Genomic DNA, 13,686 nt, shown 5'->3' with positions numbered 1-13,686 from the left:
GCGGCTGAGGGAGAGGCGGACCCCGACAGATCAGTGCTGGCGGCGACCGGGGGCCGTTTATCGGCTCGCGCGGCGGTGGGCGGGGCGGGAGGTGCGTGAGGCAGCGCGCGGGCTCGGCGGCCTCTGGAGTTCGCGCCTCGCTGCTGCTTCCCACGCGGGCTCCCCTCCCGCCGGTTGCTCCATTCCTGAAGCGCGTGCTTGAGGTGTTTGCCGACGGAGACCCGCGCTGGTGGCGGGAAGGCACCATTCTTTGGATACGCTGAAGGATGCGGTGGCCCTAAGCACCCGCAACGCTTTGATCGTCTGGTTGGAAATATAGCTCAGCTTTCCACGGTTGTCTCCCTTAGAGCATAAATATTAACGTCGTGCAAAGTTAAGTATTTCCTGGGGGCACTTGTCTTTCTAAATGACTTGTGATGAGCAGCGTATCTCAGATGCTAACTAAGATGTTAGCCAAGCTGATTGTAACACCGAAGGCAAACCGTGTTATTTATCTTCAAGCTATGTTGCAAAACCTGTGATATTCATTGTTTACGTTCAGCTGATTTCTGCCTTCCCTTCTTTTAATAGTGGCTACTATTAAAAAGGCCAGTATAGGATAGAAATCCATCTCACAGAATGCAGGCTAATCAGAGAAGGATAAATGCCAGGGGAAAAAAAAAAGTGTTATGATTAAATGGGTGCACAATGTTATGTCTCTAAGGTTTTGTTAGTTCCATTCTTTATTTTATTATCATAGAACAGTAAGGGTTGGAGGAGATTTCACAAGATCATCAAGTCAAACGCCCTGCTAAGCAGGTTCCCTCCAATAGACTGCATAGATTGGCGTCCAGACTGATCTTGAATATCTCCGTAGAAGGAGACAAGCTGTCAGGAGGAAATCTCTAAAGCAGACATGGGAGAGGAGTGGGATGTGGCAGTGTGAGAGCCTACAGTTCTCTGAAGTGAAAGAAAAAGGCCTTGAGTATATGCTCACAGGAAATAATTTAAGGAAATAAAAGTCATCTATAGATAGGTCCCAGATAGATTTATGTTGCTTTATGTCCTGTGAGAGACTAATATGAATACAGTTGGGCCAAATCTTATTCCATTGACTGGATTTCAGAAGCAGGTGGTGTGTCATTGTTCACTATCTGAGATTGGGAAAGACAATTTCCTAGAGAAGTGTTTGGAGTAGTCAGTGAATGACTTTTGATTTTTTGTGTGTGTGTGTGTGTGTGTGTGTGTGATAAGGATGTTTGTGATGTCTAGTAAGACCAAGAGAAATTTCTCAATTAGTCTAAATCTTCTAATTTCAAAGATGAATAAAAAAAATTTCTATTTCAACAAGCAAGGTCTGTTTTTTGGCAGCTGCATAGGCTGTGTGACAGTTCAGAAATTATGCTGCCTGTTTAATCGCTTTGTGAGAAATAAAAGAACTTTCAGTATGAATTTCTGAAGAAAATGGTGAAAGATGACTCGCAAAATATTTCTGTACCTATTGAGCTCAGGCCATTTTATTATCCACAGTGTAATAAAATGCTCCTAAAAGATTAATATTTCTTCTGTGTTTACCCCATGCATTGAAGCTCCATGGTTGCAATGAAACCGAGTCTAGACTTGACTTATTCAGATTGTCATTTGGCTTTTGAAATTACATAGCTGTGAACAAAGTTAACTTCATTGCTACTTTTTGGCCATCTGAAATCTCTTATGTGAAAGAATGGATGTAGTGTAGCTGGAGAAAAAGCAGGAAGTTAGGGCTTTAAGGAACAGATAGATGGTAGAAGAGTGTGGCTATTGTCATTTATGCTTAGGACAGATCTGGAAAAGTGGAAGGAAAAAAAAACAGGCTGATAAAATGCTTGTGAGTCCAGCTGCAAGTTTGGAAATAGAGCAAATGATAAAATGCCCATGGTATACTACAGACTACATAGGAAAAAAAAAACCTTGCATTTCTTTCTGAGAAGTTAGAAAAAGAAACACAGTAATATGACAAAATAATTTGAGTGATTCTCTGTGTTTAATAGCATGAATGAAATGTCTGTGGCTCTTCTGTACATTTAAGTTGGTGAATAGGTAGGATTTGACTGTGATGATGATAGAATAAGAACAAAGTATTCATTACATTGGTGAGGATCACTTTACCATCTATTTCAGGAAACCTCGTGCTGAAACAGAATAGAAAGTTGCCAAAGGTAGCGCTTTTTGCTGTTGCTTCCCTATTTCTCATCTTCACACCTCTTCCAGGTGCAGACAGGAGAATTTGAGTCAGTGCAAGCAGTGTATAATCATTATACATTCCTATCTTGTTTTGAGAGGGAGTACTCTCCCTCCCTAGATAAGTACAATCGTCAGTGCTTCAGCACTGTAATGTTCAAAAGCTGCTACTTTCAAGTGGATAAAATGCAGTGAAGAGTTAAATGTGAGTGTTAGAAGTAGAGGGAAGAGCAAATCTGAACAAAGTGACAAGTAAATCTTAACCCTCATAACATCCATGGATAAAGCTTTAAAAAAAAAAAGATGTTCAGTTTAAAGTGTTTGTTAAGACTTTTCTGGAATTTAGATGCAAGTTCCTTAGCGACTACAAAGGAGACAGTCTCAATACAAGTATATAAGATTATGGGTTAGGGTAAGTGGGGTACATGCATATTTCCCTTCTCTGACATTGTCATAAGGCTGTCAAGAGACTGGAGTATGCATTTATCCTGCTTCAGGGAGATTCAGCAGTGTTGGCATATGTGCTTTGTGTGGCTTCTGGATTTAATAGTTTGTAGCTGAGGATAAGAATGGTTGAATTTGTCTGGCTAAATTTTGAAGACCAAGGAGACAGATGGATTAATAGGATGGTGTCAGCTGTGGCATATACGGGGTTGAGTACAGAGCAGACCAATAACCAACAAGTCATTATTTCCAATCAGTTGCTGTCCCTGGGACAGACTGACAGTTTCTATCTATTACTCATCACTACTGGGAAGAAGTCATTTTGTTCAGTGGATTGGAGTAAGATTCACACTGACAGTGTTAACCCATTCATCTACCAGTTTTCAAAGCTGAGCATCTTTAATCAGTAGGCTGATCAGTTGTACCTCTATTTTTGCATCTTTCTAGAAGTTCTGTAGGAAAGGATTTGAGATTAAGTGGTTATATATATGGATGTAACAGATAAACTAACTTTTCTCTCATCTTCTCCTCAATTACTTTCACTGAACTGTTTTCTCCACAGTTGTAGTTATGGTATTGTATCCATCTTGATTTGTATGTTTATCCAAGCAAAATAGCCTTTAGGAAAGTATTTTATGTACTTTCGTGTACTTTATTATTCTTCGAGTGCAAGCTGTGTTAATTAAAGAAAAGCAAGAGGATTTTTATGGGTAGGCACTCTTGTTTTGAGACAGCCATGTAACAGAAAAGTTGAAAAATATTTCTGTATAACAGTCATTGTGATTCTTATTTAATGCCAGGTGGGCTTGATTTTATTTTTCCACTGCCTGTCTTTGAGCAATTGGTCTGTCTGAGATAGATGATATAAAATAGTACATTTGATGTACATCTCCATATATGAAATGTCAGAACTTTTTGTTGTGTATTGCTATCATGTCCCTGTAACTGTATAGAGATGTTATTAGATAGTTATTTGAAAGATTTTGTCCCAGTGTCACTTGTGCTCTACATATATGCGTATAAACTATATGTAAATAACCATGCTGCGTTTCTGAGCAGCATTCAGAGTTCTTCGTATTATAATGAAGCTTTGTTCTATATGATTGTTTTAAGACTGCCATCTAGTGCCCTATGCTTTTCAGTAGGAATTGTGATTTTTAAGTTAACAGAGAATGTTATGTGGTGGTGGCACAGAAAAACTATTGCATTATTGTTTTATATTACACTAGTATGGAATGGCTTAATAAAAAAAAATAGACTTTCAACAAAGTATAAGGAAAAATAATTTAAAATTTTAATATAATGACATTAATTTCAGCTACGTCACTCTTGTATTTCACTTTAAAACAGTGTCTCTGTGTATGTATGTGCTTTAAAGAGAAGCAAATGTATGCATGATAAAACTGTTTTAGGTGCTCAGGAACATGTTTTTTTAATATTGTATGATAAATGTATGTTTATGGGAGGTTACCGATTTAAAAATGAGCTTTGTTATAAAGCGTCTAAACCTTCAAAGTTTAAAATAAAATCTTTTCTTCTTTTTATATGTTTTTCTTAGTGTCAGAAATCAATTCCTTGTCAACAATGTGTATGTGAAGTGACAGGCTATATGTGAAACATTTTCCTCTCAAAGTCCCACAGCCTACTTGCTCAGGCAGGATGTCTTTAATAGTATCTTATTTTACAATCAGTTTTAGCAGATAATGGTACAACCGCTGTTTCAAACCCTCTGTTTTGTTCTCAATTCTGTATTCTTTCATGACTGTTGTGTTCTAATTTCTATTTCAGGAACTTCAGCTCAGGAGGAAGATGAAAGACAGCATCCCTGAAGAACATTTGTATTTGGGTTTTTCTCATCAGTGTCAAGATAGTATCTTTCCTCTTCATACGTCTATTTCACTCTTCTTGCTGTCCTACTGTGACTGCAAATCATTCAAAATTTTCTTAGTGCCGACTAATGAAAATGCAAATGATCCGTTTGTGACAAAAAACCTCCTTGGAGATCTTGAGGTCCATTTAATCCCCAAGTGTCAGCTTCCTATGGTCGTGCAGAGCTGCTGTTTACCTGCTGTTGTCACGAAAGATGGCAAGTTCTGTCGAGCTGGGCTTTCTGTGGTCTTAAGACATATAGTACAGAAAACATTTGAGGCAGATCCATCCAAAAAGAATGTTTTGGAACTCCTAGGCTTTAAGAAGACCTGCTTAAAAGCCTGTGCAGAAGTGAGTGCATCTCTTTCTCTTAGTTATATTAACAGGATTTTAAATAAGAATGGAATACTCTTATGTAAACTCTTGATATTTACTGTATGAAGAAATGTCTGTATTTTATCAGAAGGCAAAAACTGTTCTTTTTGAGGGTATAACTTCAGCAGCACAAAAAGTACCTAACAATTAAAAACTGGGTCAGATATTTGCTTCATTTTGGCAGTATAGTCTCAGTGGGTTAGTACTGTGTCTGTTCCAGTTTTAAGTTAATTAAAAAATACCTAATTTAATGATAATTTTTCACAGAATGCTACTTTCTTTATCTGATGAAATCAAATATCTAAAGGTGGAATGTTTTTATGTGAAGTCATAGATGTGGCCGTTGCAGCAAATACAAGATCTTCGAGCATGTCATTAGGAGCTAATCCTGCATACTTTGCACATGATGAATTTTATCTGACGAATGTGAAATCTGATGAGAAATAAGTGAGGGACACTGCTGGCTTTGTGGAGAATACAAGAATCAAGTTGTAGCCTTGCAAAGATGGTGATAGAATTTTTGAATGTACGCACATGTTATTATCAATATTAATGTAGGCATTTAAGAATTTAAACTAGTAAAGCACTTTTCAAAGTTTTGCACAGGACGTGACCTTTGTCACAGCCCTACAAATGTAATCCTGTTCACAATAGTCACTGCTATATTTGCCTTCTTATGCTTATTTCACACCTTATGAATAACCATATTTCAGATTATATCACAGCTGACTATTGCCTATCTTCATCCCCTTTCTGATACTGATTTATGAAGGGACATTGCCTGTATATAAGCTTATCTTCAATCAATCCATATAGATAATGAATTACTTGCCTTGAGATTATTCAGAACTTGAAATATATGTTCTGATAGTTAGCTACTTAAAGGTATAAAAGGTAACTGGTCTGCCAGGAAACCAGTAAAAGTGAATTCCTATGTAGCAGAGGTCTTTAACTGAAGACCAAATGAAGTTTTACTGGAACAATTTGGGCATTGTAAATGGTTGTCCAAAGAAATGAAATTATCCCTGGAAGATGTTTCTTGGTAAACTAATATAATGTATTTTTATTAACTAATTCTGAATGATAGTAATTACAGCTTTTACAGTGTGCACCTTTGTCAATAGTGTGTTCCCTCGGAGAATAAGGGAAATTCGATTTAAATGCACGATATTTGGGAAAAGCTAGAAAAAGCAAACTAAAGATTTTGACAACTATTATTTAAAAATAAATAAAAAGGTTATTGAATACTGAGTTTAATGTACAGTACTGGCATGCTGTGCTGACTGTATCTGTGAATTCAGTAGCATTCTTGGGGAAGACTGCAATTGATTTGATATCTCAGCCTAAAGTAAATAATAGAGAACAAGAATAACATGAAAAAAATATTTAAAGTTATTGTTTGGTCACACTACAGTTTCTTGATGTTGCATACTAAGAAAAAAAATAAGAGAACTAATTCAAAGCATTTCTGTAAACTAGATGCTTCTCGTGGGTTACACAGCCAGCCTCATCTTATGCCAATAAAGGGAAGTAAAAACATACTGTATTGGATAACACTTCATCCTGATATATATATAACATTTTGCTTCTTAACTCAGCTGTCACAGAAGTAATACAGAATATTTGGGCTCCTAAGATTATCAAAGGATATAATCGAAGCCAGAGTTGCTAACTTTGGCTGAAGTTTCCTTGTTTGAAGTAGACAGAAGGTAGCTAGCATTTTGTTTCTTGTTGTATTTATTAGATAAATTTATTTGACAGGTTAGCCAGTGGACCAGACTCTGTGAGATCAGCATACCTCTGGCTGTTGAAGGATTTTTGACGGCATCTCCTGAGCACAGTCAGACTATTCCTGCTGACATTTTACGGCTTGAAAGAAAACTTGGAGAGCCTGTCCGAGTGCATAACGATGACAAAATTCGAAGGAGAAAGCTTCAACAACAGAAGGCAGGTGCCAAGGCTGCAGCGTCTCTGCTTGAGAGAGAAGCAACAGAGAAAGGGAAAACAGTGGAGGTGCATGAACACCCACTTCCAAGTTTGGAACTGAGTGTAGCTTTCTCTAAGCTACATGTCCAAGAGGTATCACGTGCAGTCAACAGGGAAGGCCCTCTCGTCAGGAGAACAAAAACGTCTGACCTTCCACCTTTAGACCACGTTTTTGCAGAGGGGCTTTATTTTACCTTGGCAGATATAGTGCTTTTACCATGCATCCATCAGTTCCTGGTAAGACATCAAATTCTTCAAATATTAAGCAATGTAGATGGGCATTTGTAAGAGCTGGAAAATAGTAAAATGTGTTCATTTAAAATATGTTGCAGCATTTGCAATGTGAGCATAACCTGAAACAGACAACTTGCCTTTGTTTTTATTTTTGTACAATCAAATACCAGGGCTTGGTGAGATCTACAACATTAATTTCAAGTAGTACTTAGTAAACATTCTTGACTACTCAAATGTAATACTGAAATACTTTGGCAGGAAATACTTTTGCCAGAAAATTCCTGCATGAAAATATTTAAAATAGACACTTGTAGTACATTACAATGTGCATAAAACAAAAGTAGGTAAATGTGAACCTCTTTCAGTTTTAGATACAGTGCACTGGGAGAGTATTAGACAAAATGGGTTATTTGGCATTTTGTTGTTCTATTACTGTATCAGGATGATTTGAATTGCAATTCTTTTCACCTAAGGCTTGAAACTTTGTTACTTTGTCTTTACATAAAATGCTCCTTTAGGGAGGAGATGAAAAGAAAGAGATTTAGAGACTATAGTGGCTTTTCAGAGATGTAAACGTTCGAGTTTCCTTGCTGTATCAGAGCTAAAGAGATACTTGAGTATTGTTTAAAAAAAATTATGTGACTAGCGTATAGTTTCTTGAGCTTTTTTTGTGAGGATTTTTTTTTGTTATTTACAAATATTTCCTTTTAAAATATAGTGTGGGAGGATTTCTGATTTACTCATTTCTTTGCATAGTACGTTAATATCCTTAGTCTCTGCTCTTGTTTTCTTCTGGTTCTAGAAATAATTCCTTCACTGGGGACAAAACATTCCTGTGTAGGCAACCCTGTTTTATTCTGTCTCAAATGGATGTTTTTATTACCAAGCCCTCTCGTGATGTAAGCCAGTTTCTTTACACAAGTAGATGAAAGATGGATGTGTAGACAGTATCATATCTTCATATCAGCAAACTTTTTATTTGTTTGTGCAGTACTGTGGTGATTTTGTTAGGTCGTTTCTTAATAAACTTTGTGTTCTCCTCCTCCAAGCAAGGTCTGATCACTGTGACCAAGCTCAGAAGGGAGGTGTTATGTCCAGGAAGCCAGCTTCTGTAGCTTATGCTTCAGCCCCTCAAACCTCAGTAATCTCTAGTTTTGTCATTTTTGCTGCTAAACTGTTTTCCACAGTTTGTGGAAGATCCTTTGTTTATTACAGCATAAGAAGAAATTTCCCTGGAAAACATTACACTGTATAAGGTCTTGGAGTGGAGTTTGTAACTGAGAAGTTATTGTCCTACTTGCAATCCAGTGAGAAAAGTTGTTCAATTTTTTTTTTTTCCATAATACAATCTTATGTTGCCTTTATGATCAAGTAACATCCTGAAGAAAGTTCACATTTTCTTTTAGGAAGCTTTTTATTTTTTCATACTTAAAAGCAATTTATATTTCCAATATCAGATTGCACAAACATTTTAGAAATGCCAATAGCATGGTCTACTCAAAGATGCCTTTGCGTCTTCTCCTTTGCAATCAACCTGACATGTTCCCAGCATCAAACAACAGTAGACTGTTTTCAGTTGTCTTCATCCTTGTCTTTTTCCTTTGTATCAAGAATTTTTTGCAGCACAATGAAGAAAAGCAGCACATATTAGCAAAATAATACGGACACTCTGAATTGATACTGGGTACATGCCAAGCTTCATTATGTAAGACTATTTTGGGTCTTGTAATGTGATGAGAGTTTAAGAGCGCTCCCACCCTGTACAAAGATGTCAAAACCTTCAAAATGTTTGAGACAAGCATTGCAATTAGTAACAGGTTCATTCCTTTGTACCTTTAGATTAACGGTAGGTTAAAAGCTCAGTTCACACTTATAGTGAGAGCTTTAGTCACTTGGATAGTGGAGCTCACTTTGTACAAAACTTATACGGGCCTGAGAAAGATTGTTTGCTTTTTTTCCTGATAGAACTCATCTGGTAAGTATCAGCATATTGCAGATTCTGGAGGTGTATAAGCAAGTTCTATTGTGCAAATAACTTAATATCTGAACTAGGAAAATTTAACAAAACATGGTTTGAACCCAATGAAGCCATCAAATTTGATGATTTTATTATTCCCCATCTCTCTTCTTCTGCCCTACCCTTTTCCTCACCTCTGGACAGAGGCTTGGTAGTGCAGGGGACTTGAACTCTGCTTCAGTATTCCATATGCATCTCTACTTTGTCTATTTTACAAATCACAAAACTGAGGATTAACAACATCTGTATTTCATAAACAAAATCAGTAAGACAAAGATTTAAAGAATTCAAAATATTTCAGTTTTTATTTTTGCAAAGCCTTTTCTAAATGAGTATATTTTCTTTTATAGTAATGTTTGGTTTACTGAGGCTTGAGAAGAATCCTGGATGAGATGCTTAATTGATTTCAGCAGTCCAAGTGAAATCTTTATGTAGATGTGCCCTGAGCTGTATCTGTATGCTCTCCTTGGGTGAGCATTGAGTCCTAGCACCTTATAAGCTATACGAAACTGGCCTTCAGTTTCATTTCTGTCTGTGTTACAAGAGCTCTAGGATAGTGTTATTTTATCTCTGAGTGGTTTAGTTTCTAAGAAATAACACCTCGATTCTTACAGTTAACATCCAAATTTATTGATATGCATCTGAAGCCATCTTGTAGGCAATTAGTTGAAAGCAGTTCTCTTGCTAGTGTTGATAGAAGTTGTGGAGTTTGATTTATATAAACATGATTCTTGTCACTTGTATAACTGGAAATTGTCATGAATGTCTACTGTTGACCACCCACCTAGGGGGTTAGGATGCACAGGAATAGCACAGAGTTACACCAGAGGAAGTTCAGACTGGACATTAGGAGAAACTCATTTACCATGAGTACAGTCAAACACTGGACCAGTTAGATGGTTTGTGCCTTTTGCCTGTCAATGGGTGAAAGGCACTTGGATAATGCCCTTCATAACAAACAGGCTTTAACTTTTGCTTAGTCCTAAAGCGATCAGGCAGTTGGATTTGATCTTTGAAGGTCCTTTCCATCTAAACTGCTGTATGCTGTCCTATGCCTGGATTACATTTTTAAAAAAAAGTTTACAGTTGCAATTCCACTTTGTATAAGGGTGTGAATAGTAATGAAGTCTTCAGTGAATATACATCAGGAACATACCATACAATGAGGAAACCTAGCTAACTTGACTGGAATTATAATTACCAAAAGTGAGATAATGAAGTTGAAGAGCTTTTCTTTCCCCATTACTCCTTTCCATTTGTTATCTTTCTGAGGTTAGCCTTGTTGCACTTTCTATTAGCTGTAAACGTTTAAAATTAATAGTTTAAAATTAATATCAAAAGCTCAGATCTCAATCTGGGAGGAACTGCTATTCACTTTTCAAAATACAATTTAGAATATTTGTTATCAAGTGCAACAGCACCTCTCAGAATTGCTTTCCAAAAGGACTTTTTCCTTTTGGAAAACTAGTTAATATTTTTCTGTCAATAACTTATAAATATATCAGGATATTGAACTAGATATTAACAGTACAATTCATTCTCCTTTTACACCTTAAGCTATTACTAATAACATTTTTACCCTAAGAACATTATAAACACAGGATGTAAGAAAGCTGCTTGAAACTCGTCATGCGTTCTTTAACAATTTGTATTTCTACACAGTAGATAGGTGTGTGGAAAAACACCACTTATGCATTGCATGGTCTTTTCACGTAAGCAGGTTTATCATTCTCTGCTTGAAGCATGCACAGCATTAGAGGCTGTTGGACTTAGAAAGGGCCTCTGCAGATCATCTTGTCCATCCCTCCACTCAGAGCAGGACCACCTAGAGAAGGTTGCCCAGAACCACGTTGAATCAGGTTTTGAGTATTATCAAGGATGGAGACTTCTCAGCCTGTGGGGTTTCAGAACCCCACAGTTAAAATTAAAAATTAAAGCCATATTTGGATAAAACAGAGACACACATGTAAGCGTAGGTTTGCTCTTGTCCGACTTGTAGGCGATTCCAGAAAAATCAACGTTTCAGCTTCTCTTGGCAGCTATGTCATTCTACATTCCTAAACTTTACAAACTGAAGATCATTGCACAGGATACTTTTTCCTTATTTTTGTAGTAAGAACTTTTTTAAAATCAATGTGCCAGGATACAAATACTCTTAATGCCTAACTATAACTTTACTTAATCTATGTTTATGTTATAGCTTCTGTAATCCAGCAAAGATCTAAACAAATAACATTTTAGAAATCTTAGTATATGACAGCTACACTCTACTCTTCACATATAGACGTTCCATCCAAATTCCACAGGAAGATAGGTTTTGAAAAAACTAGCACACACAGCCATATAATCTCATTAAGCAGTCTGCCAACTTGCTGTAAAATAATTTTACCTCAGTTTAATTGTGTACAGCTATGCATGCAGGATTTTTTGTTTATAGGTGCAGCAAACTCAGGACCAGAGGAACCACAAATATTTGTCTTTCCTGGCCCTTTCATTTTAAAGCTTTTCTTTCCCACCCTTTAAAATAAAGGCATTTCAAACTGCTATTTCAGTGTTACAGGGGAAGAACTAGCATAGCAAATTCACAACAGTGAGGCAGATCAAGGATGCCTCCAGGGTGATTGCACAATTGCATTATTTTAGAGCAATTAAATAGCAAAAATTAAATACATTTTATTCAGTATCTATTTCTGCGTTTGTAAGATATCATCTTATTGCTTTTTTAATGAGATTTTTTTTTGCTGTGTAATTTTTAAATATTGAGCTTTCAGAAGTTGTTGACTTAACATATAGCACACAAACTTGGTAAAGCCAGCTCCTGGCAATAGGTACGTAGAGAATATTTTCAATTTCACTGCACGTTTCAGCTGCACTGTAGAAAACTATCAGAATTAAAAAAAATTGAAAATACAATAAGGTAAGGACCTTCATATAGCCTTTTATAACATACTGGAACACAGGCAGAAGTTACTTTAGTTCATCAGAGGCATTACTTTAAAAAAAACTAGGTGGTCTTCCTGTAAAAATATGATTTGAGTATATGCATATTTTTGGTGTATATGTATATAATATTTATATTTAGATTTTATTTGTTTAACACTCAAGATTTCAGTTTTTATTTTTTTTTCTTTGCTTTAAGTCCAGCATTCGTTGCTAATTACTAGGTCTTGTGATTATTATTTAAAATGAGTTATTCCCATGTTAGAAAATAACAAATAATAAACAGTGTTATTTAAGTTATGTTTTTGCATTACTGACTGAAGTTATGACTAAAGTCGTTCATATAAATATTTTCATCAAATGGAAATTGCAGATAGCATTTAAATGGCATTTCTACCCACAAGCAGAGCTCCTAACTAGTTAGATTTTTGCAGTAAGCAAACACGTTGAGATTTAACATGGAGCTATACTCATTGCCCACAGGTTATGTCTTTTCCATGTTGCTTGTAGGAAGAAGTGTACAATAGCAAGTTACCTTTCCATTTTGTTTTCCTAGGTTTACAGCAAAAAGCAAGGCAAAGATCTGGTAAACTTACCTCTGATCTCCAGCTGGTATCAAAGAGTTCAGCAAGTACCTAGAGTGAAGGAAGCAGCTGGTAAATGCAACATGCAGCTTCTCCAGCTTCCAGAGTTGATACCTGCTCCAGAGGAACACCTAGAAGACTTCTTTCCAGTTCCTGATGATTTTGAAGAAGAGCATGAAAACAGTCAATTTATAGGTGGTCCAAGGCCAACGATGACTAAGTTAATGGTAATTTAAGATTTTCAATCAGCTGTCTTAGTTATCTTAATTTATCTTAATTATACTTATTTTGCAACAGTTGAAATTTATTAGAATCACAGAAGCAAAATCTTCTATAGCCTTAAACAATTTAATATATTTTGTCTGTCTTCTATCTGATGTGCATTGACTTAAAAGGGTTTTTAGTCTTTTCGTTCAGTTAACAATATTTGGTTGTTCAGGGATTGAGTAAATGTGCTATGGAAGCCCTATAAATGACCCTTAGTAACTAAAGTAGTCTTCTGTTTTATTTATGATATTTATATTCCTCTTCTAAAGGTATGTATAAAAAAATACAAATGATATTGTATGTTTAGCTTTAGTATTTTGTTTTTTCTGTTGTTGCTTTTTGTTGTTGTTACTTCTGTAGATCTTTGAATGTCTGAGACACTAATAAGTTTTCTTAAAGAAAGTTCTTTATTGTGTTCCATAGTTTTCCATATTTTATTTTACTTTATTGTGTAGAGGTTACTACCCTCTTCTAAAAAGAACAGACAGGACTTTCTTGTGAAAATGATAGAAGTGTGTAGTTTGAACTCCATAAACAGTAGAGTCACCTGCCTGTAAGTTTCATTTGGGCTGAAAGCTATGCAGTGTGATCTGATGCTATTAAATCTGGTGGGAATTTTACTACCAGTCTCAGTGGGTAAAAGATTGGGCCCCTTTTTTTCCATTTCCACATAGGAGAGGGGTATTGAAGCAAAGTTTTCTCCTCATCCATGCCCTGACTGGACCATAGACTGGACCAGCCTGCCAGCAGCAGTCAATCCTGGAGAAGGTA

At 36.3% G+C, this 13,686-nt stretch overlaps 1 protein-coding gene across 5 annotated transcripts in view; it reads left to right on the top strand.

Annotated features, from left to right (window-relative positions):
- Positions 1 to 13,686, top strand: part of GSTCD (glutathione S-transferase C-terminal domain containing) — a 71,526-nt gene that overhangs the window by 146 nt on the left and 57,694 nt on the right. For 3 of the 5 annotated variants that reach the window (XM_085222371.1, XM_085222370.1, XM_085222372.1), the window contains exons 2-5: positions 4,432 to 4,863; positions 6,649 to 7,110; positions 12,621 to 12,875; positions 13,590 to 13,683. In XM_085222371.1, coding sequence (XP_085078497.1) covers positions 4,453 to 4,863; positions 6,649 to 7,110; positions 12,621 to 12,875; positions 13,590 to 13,683 — 1,222 coding nt within the window. In that variant the 5' untranslated portion in view covers positions 4,432 to 4,452. Of the gene's footprint in view, position 1; positions 373 to 4,431; positions 4,864 to 6,648; positions 7,111 to 12,620; positions 12,876 to 13,589; positions 13,684 to 13,686 lie in introns of those variants that run through there. The other 2 variants (XM_085222373.1, XM_085222374.1) reach the window with 2 other exon arrangements.

This window comes from Meleagris gallopavo, chromosome 4, assembly GCF_905368555.1.
Source record: "Meleagris gallopavo chromosome 4, MGAL_WU_HG_1.1, whole genome shotgun sequence".
Lineage (NCBI taxonomy): Eukaryota > Metazoa > Chordata > Aves > Galliformes > Phasianidae > Meleagris > Meleagris gallopavo.
This window is presented reverse-complemented; position numbering and strand designations above follow the sequence as displayed.